At 29.2% G+C, this 23,209-nt stretch overlaps 2 protein-coding genes across 3 annotated transcripts in view; one reads left to right on the top strand and one right to left on the bottom strand.

The window, feature by feature from the left end:
• Window positions 1-1,628: 1,628 nt before the first annotated feature.
• On the bottom strand, window positions 1,629-11,806 carry lic (dual specificity mitogen-activated protein kinase kinase lic). 2 transcript variants are annotated; one of them, XM_014433137.3, is made up of 9 exons: window positions 11,792-11,806; window positions 10,965-11,109; window positions 10,739-10,866; window positions 10,583-10,637; window positions 10,348-10,513; window positions 7,250-7,486; window positions 6,050-6,229; window positions 2,879-3,099; window positions 1,629-2,506 (listed from the first exon to the last, which is right to left on the bottom strand). In XM_014433137.3, exons 3-9 carry the CDS (start codon window positions 10,743-10,745, stop codon window positions 2,374-2,376), a joined length of 999 nt encoding a protein of 332 aa, XP_014288623.1. In that variant the 5' UTR covers window positions 10,746-10,866; window positions 10,965-11,109; window positions 11,792-11,806; the 3' UTR covers window positions 1,629-2,373. The 2 variants fall into 2 exon arrangements, with proteins under 2 accessions (XP_014288623.1, XP_014288622.1); XM_014433136.3 differs by lacking the exon at window positions 11,792-11,806 and adding an exon at window positions 11,289-11,385.
• A 2,521-nt stretch (window positions 11,807-14,327) lies between these two features.
• Window positions 14,328-23,209, top strand: part of LOC106688594 (chromobox protein homolog 1) — an 11,635-nt gene continuing 2,753 nt past the window's right edge. Inside the window, exons 1-3 of the mRNA XM_014433131.3 lie at window positions 14,328-14,491; window positions 21,224-21,550; window positions 22,410-22,565. Of these exons, the coding sequence (XP_014288617.1) occupies window positions 14,405-14,491; window positions 21,224-21,550; window positions 22,410-22,565 (570 nt within the window). The 5' untranslated portion in view covers window positions 14,328-14,404. The remainder of the gene's footprint in view (window positions 14,492-21,223; window positions 21,551-22,409; window positions 22,566-23,209) is intronic.

Raw genomic sequence — 23,209 nt, 5'->3', positions numbered from 1 at the left:
TAAAAAAAAAAAAAATCTTAATACTATAAAACATAAAACAAATAATTTTAAAAGTATTGAACCATAACTGATTCTCAAAAATATAATTTTTAAAAATTACATATCACAACCCACTAGTGTGATTTATTTTACTATACATCAATATTCCGTACTAGGACTGAGTAATTTTAGAATTTTGTTTAAAGGAGAGTAAGTGAGCTTTAAATTAATAAGAGAAAATAATATTATTTAATCTAATGTTGATTTTATTAACAAGCAATGAATAAAAATAATATTAATGGTAAAAATGTTAATAGGCAGTAGTATTATGGATGTTTACACAGTATAGGCTACAGCTACAAAGCCAATTAATGTCGAACATTAATGAACATAAAACAAATACAACTTACATAGCAATACTGGTATAGAAATATTCATGTACCAGTCAGGTCATTTATGAATTAACTGCCATGCAAATAAATTCAATTGTTTTTGTTCAACTGGCGTTTCCACCCAGTTAACAAGTTAGCAGTTCATATCATTAATGATACAACTGATCATAAACCACTAATGAGCCTAGTTAAATAAAAAAAAAAATGGATTAGGCAGTAATCACATTTTGTATTTTCCTTGTGGTCCACAAGCAATCAATTTCAAATCTGTATTGAAAAAGAAGTCTTCACATGAAAATGTTTGTGAACCTGTATTAAAAATCAAATAATCTTTGTATTGATTGAAATTATAAAGATAAAAATTTAGCAAATGTATCTTACTAAGATATTGCTAAAGAGATAAACAAATTTAAAATGATAAAACAAAAAAGTATTTCAATACTTTTGCGTGGCTCACAACACTTAAATTATACATTCCAACAAGATTAATTGAATTCCTAATATGAATTTTTTTTTGGAAACCCTAAAATACACACAATTCAGATGATTATTATTTTGAAACAATTATTATGGGATCAGTAGTTATTAAACATTATCAGAAATATATTAGTAAAATATTGTTAAGCTATTTTAACTACCAACTTAAAAATCAAATTCAGTTTTTAAGGGAAAATGAAAAAAAAAAAAAATCAATAAACCAGGAAAAAACTTATGGCAATTAAAATTTTTTATTATTAAATATCAATGTCAAAAAACAATGTGGAAAACAAAAAAAAAATGTCCTTTTTCAAGACGCTTTTTTTTTTTAAACAACCACCATAAAGTATTTCTATTTTTGTTTTTATAAAAATTGATTAATCTTCCAAAGATCCATATGGTGCTGAGCTACAAGAGGAAGTGTTTTTATTTATTCCTATGCTTTATAGATTTTTAAGGTGAAAGTAGTATTAACAATAATGAAAGGCCCACACAATATTTTACCAACTGTATATTTTTCTTAAAAACATTTTGACAAAAAAGCAACACTGATTTATGAATACATAAGTCCATTTTACAGTGTGCCTGACAATGAATTATAGCTGAAATGTTGTTTTAAATAGAAATAAAAAAAATTGGTGAAATATTGTGCAGTCCTTTTTAATCTCAACTCTAATTTTAAATGTAAAATTAGAGTGGATTTAGTATGTTGCTAGGAGTTAACCGTGGCATAACCATTAAGAGGAAAGTATTAAAAAAAATTAAAATAACATAAAAGGATTCAAGCCCTTTTGCATCTACAAACCTCAATTAATTATTAATGACCATCTTAGACTCTAATGGCAGTTATTGGTAACAGGGCATTCCACCAGAGCTATTTAGTTACAATTATGAAAAAGTAAAAAAAAAAATCAGTAAATATGAGTTTCACAGTCTGTTATTAATATCCATAGAACTATTTTAGATTTTTCATGGTTAATCAGAAGTATTTCATACAAAACTAAGCTCATTTACTTCATTATTCTAGGACTTTTAAAATTAAGTGAATCACTAACTTGCTTTTAATTATTAATAACCTTGATCTTAGGAAGTTGAAAAATAAATACTTATTCACAAACATATTCTTTTATAAGATGTTTAAATATACAAATTATAAATATATTATGGAATTGTCATGATATCTAATTTTATTTTATTTTAATATTTTAAATACTTGTATAGATACGAAATTTATGTGTAAAGACTAAATCTTTAAACAACCTAAATTTATTCACTTGGTTTATTAAATACAAAATTGGTAAACTAGAAGCTTCAAGGTTATTGTCAAGTTGTAATATATACGTATATAAAATTTGTACCAGTGTGCTATTAGGTTTTATGTTATTACCACTAACTTATTGCACACTTTATATATCTTATTCAAACTAACGTGATGTTTTTAACCCTACACTAACTTAAAGAATCTAACATTTTACATACAGACTGTCACATGAGCTTAACCAAACCAATATTAATTAGGTAACAGTTATGGATCAGGTAAGTCAAGTACTTCTTCAACAAACGTTGTAATGTCTGTAGGAGAATTAAGATGCCGAGAACAAAACTCATGCTCCAGAAGTTGACTATAGTAAGGCCTCAATGTATAGTCCTTTTGGAGGCTAGAATAAATAAAATGAAGTTTTAAGTAAATTGCAACAGTAATAATTATTTTTTTATAACTAAATGTAATTGTGGGTTTATTCGATTAAAATAAATTTATAGATTTAACCACACTTCCCTCAACCTACTACATTTGGCCCTTCCAGGCTCCCTTTGGAACAAATGAAACTGTTATAAGGGTATTCTAGTATAGTAGGTTTTCTTCGAGGAAGAACAGTACTATACTATAAAAGAGGGTTTGAATCTCAGTAAAAGTACTGAACTCTTGACCCTTCAGGGATTGTAGCGGTACAGATTTTAATTTTTAAAATAAACCTCTTAAAGTTTTTATTTAAAAAAACACAGGAAAATTAATTCTAATTAGTTCTTACCATGAAGCAATGAAATCTTGAAATTCTACTGAGAAAGAAGAACCTGATGGCAATCTTGGTGGTGCATCTTTGACAACTTGTTTTAGCTGTTCAAAAGGATTGGACCAGCGAGCATATGGAAATTCACCAGTAGCAAGTTCCACTAATGAAATTCCGAGAGACCAAACATCCGACCGTATATCATACTGTGAAGGATTTCCATTTGGGTCAATCCTTTCTGGCTACAAAAAATATAAAAATTTTTATATAAAACTTTAAAGAAAAAATATATATATGTCCCATAAATGAGTGGTCATATTGTGAGTATATACTACATCTTAAGAGGAACAAAAAGTACGTAGTCTGATTCTCAACAGTATGGGATAAAAATGAAATTTTGTGCTTTCAGTCATTATCTGTAGTTTTTTCAGAAAAATTCAAATAAATCTACTTTAAAGCTCTCTTTAAAAAAATGTGAGAGTAAAAATATTTCCTATAAATGTAATGGGTTGGATTTGCCAAAAAAAAAAAATAAGCGTTCCATGACGTTATATTGAAAAATTAAAGTTTAATATTTCTAAAACTTTTGGGACATCTGAAGCAGCTATTATTCTTCATTGGCTTGGCTGTAAATACCCCAGATATCAAAATGTAATCTTCTTCATATATTAAGCTTTAATATGATGCAAAACAAGACTACCTCCACTGGTAAATTAACGATGCAAGGAAGTAAAAATTAAAAAAAAAGCATCCAAAAGAGAATCATATTTAATTATTAATTGTTGTGAATTTTATCTACATAAATATAATTAATTATTTTTGAACAATTTTAAATTAAGTTTCCACCTCCACTCTCCAGAAATTAAAAAATATACACATTTTTAAAAATTTATTTAATATTAGTTGAAATTAACTCTTAATATAAATTATACAATAGACCAAAAAAATGCATGAAGATGCTGAAATTATTAAATGTAATTATTGAAATTAACATGATTATTTGTAAATAATATAAGAAATAAAATATAATTTTTATAAACTAATTCAAGGCAGGTTGGGTTGCAATTTAGATGGAAAAAGTTACATTTGAAATGGAAAAAAGTTATAATTGAAAAATTAAAAAATTTAAATTTAATAATTACAAATTTCTAATCATTTATAAGAACAAAAATGAAATTAAAGAATAAGGTGGTCCAGATTGACAGTCAAAAAAGTACTCAAAAATATTTTTAAAAACTACCAGATACCTTCTTTTGGACCCGCATTATAGATCTTCATCGGGGCTGAGTCAATAGTAGGTAGGCAATAAACTGAGTTTTAGGCCACCAAAACATAAAATTTAACAAATGATCACAATCATAAGCATCATCTGAAAATATCTGAAGTGCAAAGAGTATATATCAATATTAACTATATGTTTGTGATTAATAATAACCATGTAGTTGTTGGAGTTTCACCAGTTTATTGCCAACAGTTGAGGTGAGGGGCTTTTCGTAATTGAAAATATACTGATCTTATCCCCAGAAAAAACAAAAACAAACACTGGTACAATTTTAATCGTATCTTTTTGACTTAAAAAGATAAATGGAAAAATAGTTTTTCCAGATTGAAAACACATTTATAGAAATAAAAGTTGTAATATAGACATATACTGTTGGAGAGCCAAGATTTTGGAAAAACTATAGTGATGAAATAATTTTAATTGTATTTTTCATAAAGTTAATTTTAATATACTTAGCACTACTGTGAAATAAGCTATTAATACATTAAACCTTTCAGTTGCCATGATGACTAACACCACAAAATCATTCATTATATTTTCAACATTATTTCTATACCAATTTAGCAGAAAATAAATGCCTCATAGCAGGATTTAAAATTTATTAAACTGTTATATTTGTACATTTCAGTCATACTTTTGCAATAAGAAGTATTATTAAAAGTATTTTTCTGATAACAGTTGAAATTTGAGTAAGCCAATCTATCAGTGAAAAAGCTCATTTGGAAAATTAATACAGGGAAGTATTGCCACAGTAAATAATTTAGAAATATCTATTCTGAAACGAGTAAGGATTAATTTAATCAACTCAAAATAGGGTGGTAAGTAAAAGTTGTTATTTCACACCGCACCAGATTTTTTATTAATTTTGATGATCTCTTTGGACCGTCACCCAGACCATCTTATTCTTAAATTCTATTTAGTAAAATTAATTTATGAAAGTATTGATTGATTTTGTATTGGCATATCTTTGTTTAAAATGTTATTTCTACCCTTTGCACATCTGATATTTTCATTGGATTCCCTAAATTTTAAGATTTGAAGCACTGAAACCAAAAAGAATTGTTAAAAAGAGAAAGAACAGAATGGCTTTTGAGGGTTTTGGTGTCAAGCACGTAGAGTCATAAAATCATAGCAAGGAGCTCCTATGTAAAGACTCAAGATTTCATTAATTTTTTTTATAATTAAATGTCATTGGAGGTAATTAAGTGAAAATAGATCTTTAATTTCATTGACAGAGTTTTTTCTTATGCAGGAAGTGTCCTGAATACGTGGATCATATTGGTTAAGTTATTAACTACATAACTAATAACTTATTAACCCCTTTTTTTAATAACATTAATGATAAGGATAATAAAATTCCAACATGAAAATAATTTTTAGACATTTCAAGACTGTAGAATCATCCTAATCTGAACTAATGAATCCGTGTGGTTTCTTATGTTTGGAGGCCATTGGACTAAATGACTAACCATTACATATTAACAGGAAAATTATAATACAAGGTAAGCATGCATTATGCACTGATCGGTATGCCATAAAAAACCAAATCTAACCACTGAGCTTCTTCTGTTAGTATATATTAAATTAAATATATTCTTATATCTCTAATTTCAGGAATATGATAGGTACGATTTGCGGAGTATAGTATTAATATTTATAATTGATAATACTATATTCATAATAACTTGGTCACAATGGATTAATTAAATGGTTAAAATATAACTATCACTATAATTTATACAACAATAATAATCAATTAATAATTATAGCTGGAAGATAAATCAGGAAATCATTCAGTGATTTGAATCAGCTTGACTGATTTCCTGATAATATATATATGATAATATATATATATATAACAGTCAACTATCTATCATCCCTATAAATAATTATACATTATTTCTACTTACAGCCATGTAAGGTTTGCATCCAGCCTCAATTGTTTTAGCAACAGAATCTACAAGATAACCAGATATCCCAAAATCACACATTTTTACTTCCCCCTTTCTATTAATCAGAATATTAGAGGGTTTTACATCTCTATGAATAACATGAAGACGACTATACAAGTAATGAAGAGCACTAACAACCTAAATAAAACAATGATACTGATATTACTTTTATATTTATAAAATGGAAAGAAAATATAATATTATTGTTAACTTATATCATGTATCATATTATAATATTGTAATATTAGTTTTAAATCTTCAGCTAAGCCTGTATGTGGAAATCTTTACGTAAATTGTGACTTATTCTTGACCTTCCAGTAACTCCATCATCATTCCAACATATTTTTTAACTCAGAATGACACCGCACGTGCCACCTTACTTGGATTCTCCACTTCATTTCAAGCAGGTTGGTGATTTTATATTTTAAACTCTTTTTCTCATCTTTCCTTTTAATTTTTTCTCCTTGTATATTATTTTCTTATCTCTCTTTACCCAAGTCATTAGTTATGTTCACCACAAATTAATATTGTAATATCTACTAATTACTTCTCTTGTTTTACTTAATTTTATATTTCATGTCTTTATTCTAGTATTTTACTTACATGTTTATTTTCTATGTATATTTTCTTTCTCTTTTTTTTTCCCATAATTTAATTAAAATATTCATATTGCTTTGTTTCTTTGCATTATATAACTTTATATTTTTATTTCCTTAATTCTGTTATTTTACTTACATGTTTATGGTAATTACCTATAAATACATTTTATTTCCCACTTCTTTCATTACTTTATTTTTATTAATTTTCATTTTGTACATATATTTACTTTAATCATCCTATATACCCTTTTAATAATTAACCTACATACTTTTTGCTTTTTGTTCTTAGCCCTGATGAAGGCTAGAAATTCTAGCTGAAACGTTGGCACTGATAAATAATTTTTTTTATGTTGTGTTATCTTTGACCACACCTCCAACCATCTTCTCTTCATACTATATTATCCACTGACAACTATCTTCTCATCATTGTGACCAAACATACTTCAGTTAAAATAATTAATAAAATAACACATTTAACAACTTGCTACTGACATATTGTTTAGTTCAAAAGCACAAATAAAAATTTGAATGATAGAAATTATAGTAAAAAGTTACCCACTGCTAGAGCTATGTTCCCAAGTATTGCTTCAGGAATCGCAAGATGATGTTTTTTGGCTTTTAGGTAAAATTTATCAAGAGATGTATCCATTACTTCCATACAAATCCAAACATCTCCTTCACGAAATAAAGCACCATAAAATTGAACAGTGTGGTTACAATCTGAAGAACGCATGATAATATCAAGATCTGTTAAAGCCCGCTTCTGTTCAACAGTGTTAACTGTTAATGTGATTCTCTGGAATATATAAAAAAAAGTATATTAATCAGTTTAATAAACTTGATTTTTCTACACACTGAAAGGAAAAGAAGTAGAATTATTAAAACAAAAAATATTGATAAGGTGGATAGCATTCATTTATTAACAGATATGATGCCATGTTCTTCTGTTATTGAATGTGATTTGGCTAGATTATGAAAAGATGAACATACCAAGATGGAAAGGTATCATGAAAAAGGCTTCAAATCGACACACTTTTAAAACAAAAAAATTTGCCTCATCTATTCATAAACCCTTATCTTATTATGAAACCTTAATAACAATTGTGGGAAATAAAAAGTATCATCCCCTAAGTCAGAAAACATGATCTACCACTTTTAATTAGACTAAATTAAAGAAGTTAAAGAAATAGCAGGAAAATGTAATGATTCTGAATTTCATAATGTCATAGTGAGGTTTGCTGGTTTGTACTTACTAATGTCATTCAGGGGAATAATAGATATATTGATAATAGAAGTCCAAAATAGTACTTTATGCTGTGAGAGTGATCTTTAATCCATATGTCATTAACAACAGAAAACTATCATTTGACTGAGTACGATGAAGGTGTAATTGATGATGCTAACTTTAACATATCCACAACTACAATGTTTAGAGAAAATTGGTAATTTTCTGCTCTTCAAACCAATTCAAAAAGCTAAAGATGTAATATGTTCTAATGATTACTTTTAGTAACACAACTCCGGGGTACAATCTGGTCTATCTAAGACATTTGAACAAAACTATAAACGAAGAATTTCCTACCAAATATACATAGAAACATACATACAGCTGGTTGGCTTAAGCATTGGCACCTCTAAGAAAACAAAAAAAAGTGTTTATTTATTTTTGAATTGGATACATTCCAAAGAAAGTACCATAATACTGGGGTTACTTTTCCTTTCTATAGACTGTGCCAAATCTAGATAGACTACACTGGACTGGACAAATTGCCAGAAAGTGATATTCCAAGAAAGTTGCTCAATGGATGATTCTATCAAACAAGAGGAAGAGGTAGATCACAACTTAGATGAGAGGATGCTGAAGATTTCTTGAACATCCACAACAGGCAAGCGACAGCGCACGAAAAGGTTATCTGGCAAAAACTTATTGAGGAGGCTCAGGACCACATCTATCTGTAGAGTCAAGGAGTTAGCTAGATGTCCAAATTGATATAAACATTTAAATTTCTAATGTAGTCAATTTCTCAAAACTTATGATAACTATATCTAGAAAAGTATCACAGAAAAACTCCCAATGACGTCTTATACATTCAGTATTAAGTTGGACATATAACACTAAACATACAGTTTTTAAAACAAGATCTCTAACCATTCTCACAAAAAATTACAATATAATATGGAAGCTGTAATACAGTAATATGTAGTTTAAAATTAACAATAAATTATTCAAGTTGATAATAGATCTGCACATAATTATCTATACTGCTAAGCCATTAATGTTCAGGTATGGTTGCCAAATCCTCAACTACATTATTCGAATTTATATGAAGTAGAAAAAAAGTTTGTTGTCATTAAAGTTCCTATATCCCCATAGCTTAAATTTGTCAACCTCAATATTAACTGGAATATAAAAATGAAATTTTAGAATTTTTGTCGTGTTATCGTAATTTTCAATAAGCAAATATTTGTTCTCTCGTAAGATGAACTCAAGAAAATTAGTCAGCACTTAGGTATTATACCACCCAGACAATATTTTTTTTGTTCCAGGTTTTATTATAACCTGATACTATGAATTAATTTTGTTTACATAGATCTGGCCCCGACCTCAACTGAAAAATTTTTGTTGGGGGTTCACTTATCTCTTGAGCCTGCCTGGGATTTAATTAAAGTAATAATAATAATAATAATAGGATAGGTTATAATACACAACAACAGAGAGGTAGTCCAGGTGGTCTAATAGGAATGTACTGGTTACTTAAAGTGGACAAATTATTTTATGAATAGGGATTGGTCACCTTCATATACTTTCAAACACATGCCTAATTTCAGGATTCTATGTATAGAGTGGTAGGTGTTAACTTGACCCAACCAGTGTCCATACAAAGCATCATTTAAGTTATGCTGAATAACGTTTAAGGATACAGAAAATCACACAAAATAAAAATATCAATACTGCTCATGATATTGGGTTTTGTTTACTAAATTTGAGAACCAGACAGTTTAATTAGATTCATAAACTAACCTATTTTAAAACTATTAGTAACATATATAAGAAGATGGTCAGGGTGGCGGTCAAAAGAGAAACAAAAATAGTTTACAACTATTTATTTTCCAACGTTTCGCCCCACTTTGCAGGGCTTCATCAACAAAATGATATAATATATAATATGAATCCCTGCAAAGTGGGACGAAACGTCGGAAAATAAATTGTTGTAAACTATTTTTGTTTCTCTTTTGACCGCAACCCTGACCATCTTCTTATATATCAATTTTTACGGTCAACTATATATACATATATAAGTAACATAATTAAAATAGGTTAAAAGTAAAGATTTATATGAATGAGTTTTTTTTTGTTGATCAACATTAAATCACAAAAACACATTTGAAATTTGAAAACTATTTGCCCATTTTGCATAAAGTTGCTGTTTTCTAAGTGAAAAATGAGAACACTGGCACAATGAAATAAAAAGCATCACAGTTTTATCCATAATAATAACAAACACATCAAACAGGGTTATAAGGAAAGTGAAGACACCAATATTAACATGTAGACTCAGCACAGATAAATGTTTATAAAACAAAGTTAATTAATTTTTACTTACACCATCACTTCTTTTGATATAATATAAGATTGAGAATAAATTTAAACATTACCTTAACTGCCATTACAGTCTCTGATGGAATATGTCTCATTTTATCAACTACTCCATATGCACCTCGTCCCAAATTACTAATTAGTTCTAAATCATCAGCTTCAACCACAAAAGTTTTATCACCAATAGTTATTGTGGTTCTTTTGTCTAAATTGCGAGGTGGAGCTCTGAAAATTGAATTTCTTTAGAATCATGGTAAAGAAAACAATGACCATAACAGATAACAGTAGACTCACACTGCAGGAGCTTCATCAGGAACTGATATCTTTAAACCTCGGTTCTTCCTTTTGCCTGAAATATTTATAATCATATAATGAAAATTAGTCAATGATCAAAGCAATATAATAACAAAATAAACTATGCAATATAATAATAGAATAAAAAAATATTACTTGACATTTTGGCAATACTGTTCTCTAAATAGTAATAATTTTCTTCAAGTTCAAACGAGTTTAATGCTCTACAGTCTTCAATTAAAAGACCATAGAGGCTTTCTATCTTCAATCATTTCACTAACCAACTGCAAAAGTTTAAATAAGTACAAATTTAATCGCATCCTTCAATATAGAATATTTATTGAAAACACTGGTAAGTACATAATTTGAATTATATTCATACCTGGAATAAATTTAAATATTCCATTATCAAAAGTGATAAACCTAAGTACAACTCCAGACAACATCAAGAGGCTGTCAACTAGGAAGGTTATAAAACTTAAAGGTTCTTTACTCCGACGCTTTTCAAATCGATCGAGATCACACTACTGAAAGTTTAAGAAACCTTGATATTATTTTTTATTATTATTAATCTTTATCCATGAAATAATTTCTTGAAGTGTATTAAAAAGTCATTTTCAATATTCAGTTCTCAATGAAAAAAGCTTGTAATTACATTTAATAAAACACTTCTTGTAAAGATAAATAGATCGTATTCTAATATTACCATGTAAATTCGATGTTTCAGAGGAAACTTGGTTTATTTATATAAACTAGGATTAAAGGCCAAAATAAGAATTATGGCTATGTGCCATAGCTGGGATATTTCTGTTCTGCGAGCTCTACTCTGCAACAAACTTATACGTTTTAAAGCGTTAATATCTCTATAATAATTGTTGTTTTCTATGGTGCCCTAATGGAAAATTTTTCAATAGAGACCTCTGCTTATTCAAAATTATAATAACTTATAGTCCGAGAACCCTTGAAAAGAAAATATAGCTTATTTAAGGCAGTGTCTCATTTATTAAAAAAATTATACCCTAGAAGATTATCTAAAAAATATACATATAGGTGTGCGTCTTCCTTACAGCGGCCAGAATAAAAAATGGCGGCAGGTTGAATTTTAAAAATTTTACTAATCTTTCCTTTAATGCTCATAATATTTAAAGCTACTTGCGGGGCAAAAAAAAAATATTATCAACCATTTCAAACTATAGTAAATTTACTTACATTCCTAACGGAGTTCTTTTTACACAATAATTCCCGAAATGTAATTTTTCACTTTCACTTAACTATATGTGGAATATATAGTGAGGGGAAGTATTGCAGTCGTGAAATATTTCGAATTCATGTTTTCGATGGAAACACATGTTTGGAACCCCATGAGTTCAGATAGCCAAGCCAAGTCTGTGTGCGTTTGCGTGCGTGCGTGGATAAACAACTGGCTCAAAAACTAAAAGTCGTACGAAACTGAAAATACATATTTATGGGTGAGAAATGTCTGAATTATTTATGTGTACAATTTCTCATATATTTTCTCCAACAGTTCCTTCTAAAAAAAAAAGGATTTCAAAACGGCTTTTTCTGATTTTAATACTTCTAATCCTCTAATATTTAAGTACCTTTAATTTTTTTGTTTAAAATAATTAACTATTTTACATTATTATTAGTAATGAAAAATGGGTAAATATATACAATGAAAGAATTTGACAATTTACTTAAGAGTAGTAATACAGACTTGTTATATACCGTTAGAAAGCTAAAGATTTTAGAAAAAAAATAATATTGAAAATAGAAAGTAGTAGAACATAATGCAGAAGGACGGAAAACGCATAAATAAAAGGTCCTTGTCTAGCTACTTTAACTACAAACTGTCGGACGCGTGCGCAAGGTGTTTTTCCGTTTCATCAGTTTGATAACTGTTTTCGTATCACCATTGTTATTAAATAATTATTTTTTAAATTCACTTAATCTATGAATGAGCCTTTCAGTTGACTAGATGTCTAACTCTATAAAATAATTTTTAATATTTTCAATATTGACCATGAGCTAATTAATGCTATGGAGCAAATTAGCATTGATTAAAGGGTTAAGAGCAGAATGTAAATTTTAGTAAACTGTTATATTTTTGCCTTATTTTTGCTAAAGAAGAATATTAACATTTGTGTGGAAGTTTACCGAATGTTTACTGTCTCATACTACGATCCCAACCTACCTTTCATGGTTTAAACAAATGGCTTGTTCGAACGAACGGTTCAACAGTAAGAAAACTGGCGGGCGCACGGTCAGTACGGTTTTTTCTTTCCAAACTTTCAATGCACATGTGCCTCCCCAAGTTTCAGTTTGGAATAAACACCTATCACTTATTCGTAGATTTAAAGAGTGCCTATGACTGGGTCTTAAAAGAGGTCTACGATGTAATACTATAGTTAGGGATCGACTGAAACTGCTTGGTCCGCATATAAATAAAGTAAGGTCAGGTGTGTATATTAGGATCTCTACAATGTCAGTCGAAATTACAGCAAAATTATAAACCTGAATGTTCGGATTGTAAGGTTAATGGATTACGAAGAAAATTCTGAAATTAAATTATTCATTCTTTGGAATATAGAACCCTGAAAAGTGGAGGTGAGAATTTAAGGGAAGTAGGTTTTCACGACTCTTATCAGAATAGTGTTTCGGATCGGAACGCTGGACACTTCCTAGAACACAGGATCTGGCTCTCGCTAAGTTTTGATGCTAGATCCTCCGTAAAATTTACGGGACGGTTTGAAATTATGGAGTATGGAGACAGCGCCCCAATGTCGAGTTAATGGTCTTATACAACGACGCCAACGTTTCACCATCATTACGAAAAATCGTCTGTGATGAGCAGGATACCTGATGAAATCCCGAGATGTTAGATGAATGGCTCAAGGACGGATACATGTCGAAAGACCTAGGCTGCGCTGGGTTGATGGTATGACAATTGACACTTGGTCTATTCATCCACAACTGCAGCATTATAGCAAATTACTGAGAGTCGAAGTTGCAGGCGCCCTTACTCCTAAGCAAAGTGCAGCGCGAGTAGAGAAATAAGAAGAAACCGTTAGTTGGAACAAACTTATTGGACATGTAAGACACGTTTTAATATTATTGGTAGAATATACTCCAAAGACCGTCAATTAAACATAAAAAAATTATCAAAAAGGTACTTAGTTTATATTAAGATCAAATATTAGCCAAGGACTAAATATTGATGGGAAAGTAAAAATTGATCCGTTTGCAGAAATAAAAATCAAATCTTTTTTAAATCATGACACAAAATTTCGACAATTGACTGATTGATTGCACAAAAATAAAAAAAAGATAACAAACTTGAAAATGAGCAAACAAGTCCTAAACGTTGTTGATTTTCATCTAATAACGGAGTGAAGTTTTAATAGAGTTATAATTTTCTTCCTGAAAATATAACAATTAATCATTAAGTAAGGAATGTATCTTGTCGCCAAATCCTCTCTGTGGGCGATATTGAGCCCGAAATAATTTGTTTCAAATAAATTATTTTTATAATTAATTATTATACAGTAAAAAACATTGACACAATACTGATATCACACTTCTTACAGAAGTTTTTAATCGTATTCGAAATGATGATACCACTTATTAGAAGTCCTAATAATATTTATATAATATACATTCTCTCCAGGAAGTTAAACTACCATTTTCTTTTTTAAAATAGTTTTAGATGGGTTAATAATTGTGCATGTAGGCTTAACTACACAACTTGTATAATACAAGTCAACTTTAGATGGCGTCATCATAACTAGTAAACAGTTCAGCGTCTGTTACTGTCAACAAACCATGGGTGGAAAATCGGCTTCCAAGAGCAAAAAAAGAAAATCCGAACCTCAGGATAATATTAAAGAAGAACAGACCACTGAATATACTGTAATAATTTATACTTTTATTTTTAGATACTTTAAGTTTGTGTAATTTGTTTTGTTTATTATAAATGGGGTCATTAGTTATAATCCAAGAATGCTGTTCATATGAAATTATGCTCAGTTAGTGAGTGTATTTTTGTGGTTTGAAACGAAATTTCTAATTAAAGATAATGTTTCAGTCAAGTGCTATAGTATTTTAAAAGTAGTTGATTCCTTACTATACCATCAGTAGAATTCATAATAAATGTGTTATTGTTAGAGTAATTTTAAAACTTCATGGTTTAAGAAGTGTCATTTTCACAACCTTTCAGAGCTTCAGGAATATCCTTTTAATGAAGTATTGCCTTTATTATTTTTTGATTGTGGTTAACTAAGTGATAACATTTGAAATAGTTCTAATGTTCAATTTACTAATTTTCATTACTCTAATGATTATTTCTTTCCAATTTACTGATAAAATTTTACATTATTTAATTCTGTATTGAGGCTTCCTGCAATGATAACATTTGTAAATTAAGGCTGTTATTTTGCTTTTCCTTTAAAACTAGATGCTATTTTTGTATCTTACGAGTTACTGTTGTTTTATGTCTTATTCTCAAAATCTCACTGTTATTTTTTATTGAATTTTCACATTTATTAACCATTTTTCATGATAAGGCCATTTCTTCAATTTACTGTATTGCATTGTATTGATTTTTGTACCTTATTACCTGAAATTTTGTCTTGATCATAAAACTCCACTTACCATCCCAATTGGTATTACTATTGGTTGTGGGTTCATTAACGACTCCAGGCCTAACTTATGTGGCTAGAATATTAGTATTTAACCGTCTTTAACTTATTATAATTCTAATTGATGGAAGCCACATTACCTCATTGCGAATGTTTACCCCCTCCTCCAAAAAACAAACAAAAACAAAAACCATTGTTGAAATTCACTTGGTATTTTTCATCATTCAAAATATTATTAATCTTGTTTGAGCTTTTTTTAGTTTTGAAAATATCAGATTTATAAATCTCTTGTTATTTTGACAACTAGGTGTTCCCGGGATTTCTTTATAATTTAGTATTATAACATGATCATTAGATTGTGAGAGTGAAGTAATCAGAAGTAATGGTTATGTGCTTATCTATTTTTATTTATTAAATTACACTCCTCAGGAATCTTTAGTCAGAAGTTGAAATTATGTTATAGAATCCTATCAATTTGTATGAGGTCTGATATAGGCTGATTTAGTCCTTTTCGATTTTTAGTTGTCACCAAATTTTTGAATAATCCACATAATTGAAAGCTTGTGTAAATAGGTATGTTTCTGTAATCGTTCTGATAACTGCTTACCTGTTAAATAAAATTCACAAAACTAATTTTTTAATAAATGAGATGATAATAGGAAAAATTATTAAAATTAGAGGGTGCAGAAACAAGGTGGAAACAGTTTATAAACATGGAACCTACATAAACTTTGTTCATTGAAAATTTCTGCAAAAAATCAGAGAATACAATTTTATGTTGTTAGTTTAAAAGTTATTTTTTATTCCAGGGAGTTCATAATCTTCTAACCCATTTGATTCCACTGCCCCCAAAAAATAGGATGATATTTACTTTACCATTATATCTCAGAGTAACTGGTCTTGTTGCTTAAATTATTAAGCAAATAGACCTTAAATTATTAAGTCTTTTTGCTTAAATTTGAGGGATTATATTAATTGCTAATATCAACCACCTATCTAGCAATGAACTCTGAGCAAATGGCTGGAGGAACTAAAGAATAACAATTACTGTGGCGTTGACATAATTAAAGAGGAACAGAGTTGAACGTTTATAAGTTAATACTTATAAATTTGAAAAGAGACATTATGTCCAAATAACTAATATTTAATTCATTGATAGTTACATATCAAAATAATAACAGTGTGACAATTGCATACTTAGCTAGGAGTCTCACTCATACAAACTATGAAGTGGAGTATTTCTGGAAAAAATGAAATTTTTAGTAGTCCAGCCATTTGTAATTGTACTATGGATCATATCTATGGGTGGATTGGAGGGGCGTGCTGGCCGTACAGGTTGAGGCGTAGCTCCCAGAGTGCCCGATTCGAAACATTGTGGATTTGATCCCCACCTGGGCTTGTTAATATTTATTTCTCGGTGGTCCTGAGAAATGAATCTTGTCACTCTTATCTTGGTTAGTATGTGGTGGCAACTCTGGAGTTGCACCAGGAGTTGGCAAAAAGGACCACTAGCCTACTTGCCAGGCTAGTTCTCTCCACCAGATTCCAATACCATTGAGTGAATTGGACAAGCTTTATGAAAACACCTCTAAATTAGTAAGCACTAAATTCACAAGAAAAAACTAAAAACTTAACTATCGTTAGTTGTACACGCTTATTTGATGCAGTATGAAAAACCTAACAGTTTAGGTTGACCTAAGTTTCACATAAAGATCTAAACAAAGATTCCAAATTATGAAAGATTTTAGGAGAGGATCATTATAATATCTCAAGATTCACCCAAACACAATATGTGGCCTTTGTGTAAAAATATACCAGCGAAAAGCATAAACAATACCCTAAAACATGAGTATGATGCAAATAACCAAGTTTTAACCATTTTGATTATATGAAAACAATGATATATCATATAACATAAGTTTCAGCCATATTAATTGTATAAATTTTTGGTTAGTCGTTAAATTCTTTTTTATAATTTACCTAAATATTAATAAATTTACCTGTACCCTTCCAGTTCCACTGCCCCAATTTCGGAGTGGGGAATGATACTCCCCAAGCAGTTTTTTGAGTCAAAACTTTGTAAATATATTTTACTAAGAGATTGTATTGTACCAAGTTTTAATCGAAAATAATAAGTTTTAAAAAAGTTGGTATCAAATGGATATTGTTAGTTGCAACCTTTTTTTTGAATATATAGAGTAGATATGAATGTATAGATAGCTTTATCCTGTGGTTTCACCTGCGTTAAAGTTAAAGCATAGTACCTGTTTCATAATAGGTTTCCATGGGAACCTGCTCAAATTATTTTTAAAATAACTGGTTTTGAAGTACTATGTTTTGTATCTTTGCTTATACTTGTCTGGTTTACTTTATTTTTCTTTTGTCTTGTAAAGAATTTAATTATCTTTTAAGTGAACAGCTACTATGTTCTATGAGGGGTATAATTTTAGAGTGATTAAGAAAAATATGTATTTTTTAAAGATCTTTTTACCATTTTGAATATATATACATATATATTTTCCTTTCTTTGTTTGTTTGATTTTTATTTTGGTGTTGGAGGCCTGGTTTCATTTCTTTATCCACAATACTTTATTGAGAGCTATGCAGATTTTTTAATTTTAAATTATAAAAGTTTTCAAGTTTTATTTTTATTATATACAGAGAGCTAGCTAGTACTCCACTCGGCACAAAGTTTAATAAAACAAATATAATTAAGATGGAAATAAGAATGGAATAACTAAGTTTTTATATACAGTAGTAGTTGGTATAGATATTGCCTACTAGGGTATATTCAGATTGATTTGTAGGTGATATTAGGAAATGCCATAAATTGCATTGTTTGGAGCCAAATAGTAAGAATACAACTGCCAATACAATTTCAGATGTCAATGTTTCTTTTGTTTGCTATTAGAATGTTTTCGTTAGTACAAACCTTGAACTACAATATTACTGGATCTCATAAATGGCACAAATTACAATGTGGAAACAATAGTAGGCGATGTTCGTTTCACCCGCTCTATATTTTGAACTATTTAAAGAACATAGTAAAAATAAAATGTTTAGTTCTTTCTCTTCATGTCAGCTCCAATATTCCTAAAAGTTAGTTCTTGTAGTTTTTTAAAATGACTGTAAAGGATCTTTACGATACTTTAACAGGACAGTGTACTCTTCTAAAATTCAATGGAAAATCAATGCAAATAATTGGAATGAGAGGTATTAGTGACATATGCCCAATTACTGATCTAGTCAAAATTATTGCAACTAGTACATTTTTTTGTTTAACTATGGTTGAAATAAAATATAGTTATTAAGTTCTATCCAAATGTTTATTTGGTATCTCTCTGACCAGGCTTTCTGAGGTCGACTCTTTACATTATTAATGGAAGCAGCCATTTTGACCATTAATGTTTTTTCTTTGGGCAATAGTTACCAGTTTTCCAAATTGATAGCCCTTTATGGTTATTGTAAGTTTCCTATGGGTCATAGTGTGATTGTTATAAAACTTTTAAGTCTTCATCAATAAATGGAAATTTCCAATGTGCAGTTTTTAACAGATCGATCCATTTCAGAGCTTCATGGGTCCACAGAAATGTTTATCTGGTCAATCTAATGCTAAAAAAATCAATTAAAATAATCAAAAAAATAAATCAGATAGGTAGTTTCAGAAATTAGTGAATTTAAGCTTTATGTATTAATATAGATAAGAAAATATCTGTAATAACTTGAAAGATATAATCATATTTTTAAATCCTCACAATAAATTTATTGGGTCACCGTAGCTCAGTGGTTAAGACACAATCTTACCAATTTAGTGTCTATTGGCGGTGCTGGCCTGAGGTGTTGACTTTTTTCATTGAGTGGTGGTCCCACAAAATGAAAAACTTTGACCCTCAACCATGGTTAGGCAGTTGGCCAAAAAAAATAAATAAATAAAATTATTATTACTTTAGAAGGATTAAAAATATTTTTTATTTATCAATTACCAGGTATCATCACAATACACATATGAATATGCACTTAGTATTCTCGCACATTTCCAAACAGAAATTTCTTTATTATTCAGGGTGGAAATACTTCTTCTTTCTATATATTGTGAAAATAAAACAACTGTGAACAACAACCCTGGAAGCCCTAGAACATTTATTTTCTCCTGTAGTTATTTATTCAAATTCTTTCATATTTATCTATTGTTTCTTGTTACTAACAATAACAGATGGTTAATTATTTCAAAAAAACAAAATTGTAGATATTTCATAGGAACCTTTTTTGAAAAGTCAGCATTTAAGCGTTGTTAGACTATTCCAAAGTGGAAAAGACCTGTCTGTGATTAAAGACCACTTGATTTTGCAATGATATGACAGTTTAACCAAAATCATTAGAGCCATTTCAGAGAACATAAATACATTTTTACCATGTGTAAATATGGATTTCCATCATTACACATGGTAAAAATATGTGAAATCAGTGATATAAAGTGGCACTTCACTGGTATGTTCATTTTAATAAAAAAAGTTCCTGTTCTACACCAGACATACTTCTTCAGTTAGCAATATAGATCTTGAAGGTCTTTGGCCATGTGATGTTTTCTTCTAACAGATATTTCTTGTGGGAACACAGACATAAACTTGACCTCATGCTGCTATAACCCATGATTTCCACAGTGCAGTGGTATATTACCTACAGCACAATAACCAGTCCTTATGATTCAGCAGTATCTTTCCCATTGGCTTTAACTCAGGTTAAAGGGCAATGTTATCTCATTTTATATCACTAGAGCAATGACCACTCATGATCAACATACATACACATATGAGTCTATTTCGCTAAAATTGGTTATTCATACTCAGGGGAACTTAAAACATGTATTTATGTTAAAAAACTAAAAGTGAATGTGTTTTTATACGAAACTGAGGAAAATACAAACTTCAACGTGTATCTTTGTTAATACTGGTCTGATTTATATGTGTGTACAATAAGGTCACTTGCTGGGTCCGAAGCCCAAATTGTCTCTCCATTAATAGACAAGGTTTTTTGAACCCATTCATAAGTTCACTTGAAAAGGGGATCAGCATATAACTCCTAAACTAGAAGTTATTAACTCCTTTCACATTAATGATATAGATGAGCCTCTTCCTGTGGAGCAATAGCCTTATAATGAAAAGTTGCGAGGGAAAGTGGTTATAATTGTTGACAAAATGATGTCATTGATGCTGAATTGTTTAAAGGTGGTTCTTCTTATATTGATGTGCAATGAGGCTTAGTTTAAACAAATGTTTGTTCTAAGTGGTAAAAAAATATATATTTTTTTCGAATAGTTCCAAAATTTTACTCCTCATAGAAGATTATAGTACCAGTATTAGTAAAGGTACAGCATATTCTTATCTAGTCTATTGTATTGTTCATTTTGTGGTGTTTTCCAGTGCTGTTAGTCTGTATTTCAATTATAAACAATGTTTCTAGTCAGTGATTTTTAGTTCAGTGCCATGACTTTGTGAGGTTATTCAGATCCTCTCATATTTAACCATTGTAAAAAGTTCAACTATGAAGCTTGTTTTTTGAAGTTCTGATATTAATAAACAATGGATAAAGAGCAAGATTAGCAAATAACTGCAAGCTTGCCTTAAATAGATTAAGTAATTGTGTAGTTAATTTTTTATAATTAATTGTTCAATTAAAATAATTTTAGTTGACTTTTTTAAAAAAAAAAAAATCTATTTTTGTTCAGAAGAAAAGATTGAAAAGAGATATTATACTACCTCAATACATTATTTTGTGTATTGAATAGTCTGCTGTGTGGAAAAATGGCCTAAGCAAATTATTCCCAAGAAATTTAAGGGTGTAGTGATAAAAATTTGTGAGAAGTGATGTTTATTTTATAGTTATTACAGACTATGTCAAATTGAGTGACTGAGTAAAGTATATATAAAACTGTATTTTAGTAAAAATATATATTTATCCTTTTAAGTTTTATTAAATTATGTATTAAGTTTAATTTCTTTTGCAGGTATCGAAGATTGTTGATACACGCAAGATACGTGGAAAAACTCAATATAAAGTTCACTGGGATGGATATAATACTGATGAAGAAACATGGGAAAATGAGTCTCAGCTGAACTGTGATGAATTAATTGACAAATATCTTAAAGATAAAATTGTTTCCAAAGGAAATGATTCTGAAGAAGACGATGATACAGATGATGTGGAGGACAAGATTCAGGAAGAACAACCAGAAGAAAAAAATCAAAAAAAGAGGGGAAAAAGTGGAGCCAAGAAGGAATCCTATTCTAAAAAACAAAAACCTGACCCTGTAAATGGTCAGGATGAATATGAAGTAATTTTTCAATTAGATATTTGCTTTATGGTTATGTTTTATTTACCAATAATTTTCTAGAAAAAAAAGAAGGTTGCAAGTATGACCATTATTCAAAGTTTAATTGGTCTTAAGTCATTTTAACAAATTTTTAAATAAATCAGTTCCAAACACCCCAAAGTAGAGGGTAATTACAAGTGAGGGTTTCTGATTCTTAAGCTTCCATATCATTGGTAGATGAAGAACGTCTACAACTAACTAGTGCCCTACCACAAGGCTGTTCAAATTTGTTTCCATAAAATATATGTTTCTGATCCTATTTGGTATTTATTGTATGTTGATAATGGTAATAGATTAATCAGAATATAATGATGGATTGTGTTTTTAAAAACTATTCATTTACTACCTTATCACATAGTCTTATGTGATTTATTTGTCCGCATTTCTTGTACATTTTATCTTATCACTCACTATCTTCCATCTTTCTAGCAATTTCATCATCGTGCCATTCAACAGGGATATCATAAAGGTACAGCCACAATAGCACCATGCAGTTCTCATTTCTTCTAATCAAACAAAATATTTATTGTTTAAATGATTAATCCCTTCATATTAAAGTATGAGGTACTACTTTTCATTCCCTAATATATATTAATTTGTTATTATGCCATTCATGCGAAAGAGTTTTGCATTATCATTAAGGTTGCTGAAACTGTCAGCCAAGGGAATCACCCAGTATTTGTTATTCTGAAAATAACTGTGACCATTAGTCCGAACCTAAACTCTAAATAAAAATATATATGGTTATGTTAAACTAATGTAAGTAATATTTTACCTTATTGTAATTTGATGTTTTTCAATATGTTATTTCATTTTTTAGGTAGAAAAAATAATTGAGATGCATACCTTACGGAATGGAAAACATGAATTCCTTGTCCGCTGGCATGGTTTCGGTAAAGATGGAGACACTTGGGAGCCTGAAGAAAATTTGAAAGGAACGGATATCCTTACTAAATTTTTAGATAAAGTCCAAAAGGTAATATTGAATTTATTTTAATTCCTTAAGTTCATATAATGTGGTTATATTACTCTAAATTAATTTTGTTTCTTTACTACTGTATGAAGCTTTGTATTAATATTGAAAGTGAAAAAAATTTATTTATCAGATACCAAGGAACTTAAACATAATACCTACTACTGTTAATTCTATTTTGATAAAAGTTTATGGAATTGTGGGAGATTGTTACCTAGATTTTATCAAATTGTATCCACTACTTTTACTTTTGGAAACATATTTCCCTTGACACATCTATATTTTGAAAATGGGTTGGCCAGTTTGGTACAATGTTAGGGATTTTTATAAAAAGAGTCCAGTATCAATTTTATCAAAATCTATCCTTGTGTTTAATTTAGGTATTCCCCGGAGTCAAAATTGGGGGATATTACCCAAATTAATTATTATACTGGTAAGCTGGTTCAAATTAAAGTATTACTGATAGTTTGCTGGTAATGATGGAGTGGACTGTATTTAAATAACATGATATAATATACTTTAAAATAAAATACCTCTATTCTGAATGGTTTGATCAAAATAGTTACAATGTGATTAGTTGGTTAGTGAGAAATTTGGTTTTATTACATGAATGGGTTTAAATATTGCAGTTTACTTGTGTGATGTTC

Source organism: Halyomorpha halys, unplaced genomic scaffold (genome assembly GCF_000696795.3).
Source record: "Halyomorpha halys isolate HHAL.00 unplaced genomic scaffold, Hhal_1.1 Scaffold1157.1, whole genome shotgun sequence".
In the NCBI taxonomy this organism is placed as follows: Eukaryota; Metazoa; Arthropoda; class Insecta; order Hemiptera; family Pentatomidae; genus Halyomorpha; species Halyomorpha halys.
Note: the sequence above shows the minus strand (reverse complement) of the source record. Positions and strands in the feature narration are given on the sequence as shown.

Coding starts and splice junctions, on each gene's coding strand:
- lic (XM_014433137.3), bottom strand. Junction 10,514..10,582: donor CCTGATGAAGCTCCTGCAGT/GTGAGTCTACTG, acceptor TTCAATTTTCAG/AGCTCCACCTCGCAATTTAG. Junction 2,507..2,878: donor CAAGATTTCATTGCTTCATG/GTAAGAACTAAT, acceptor TATTTATTCTAG/CCTCCAAAAGGACTATACAT.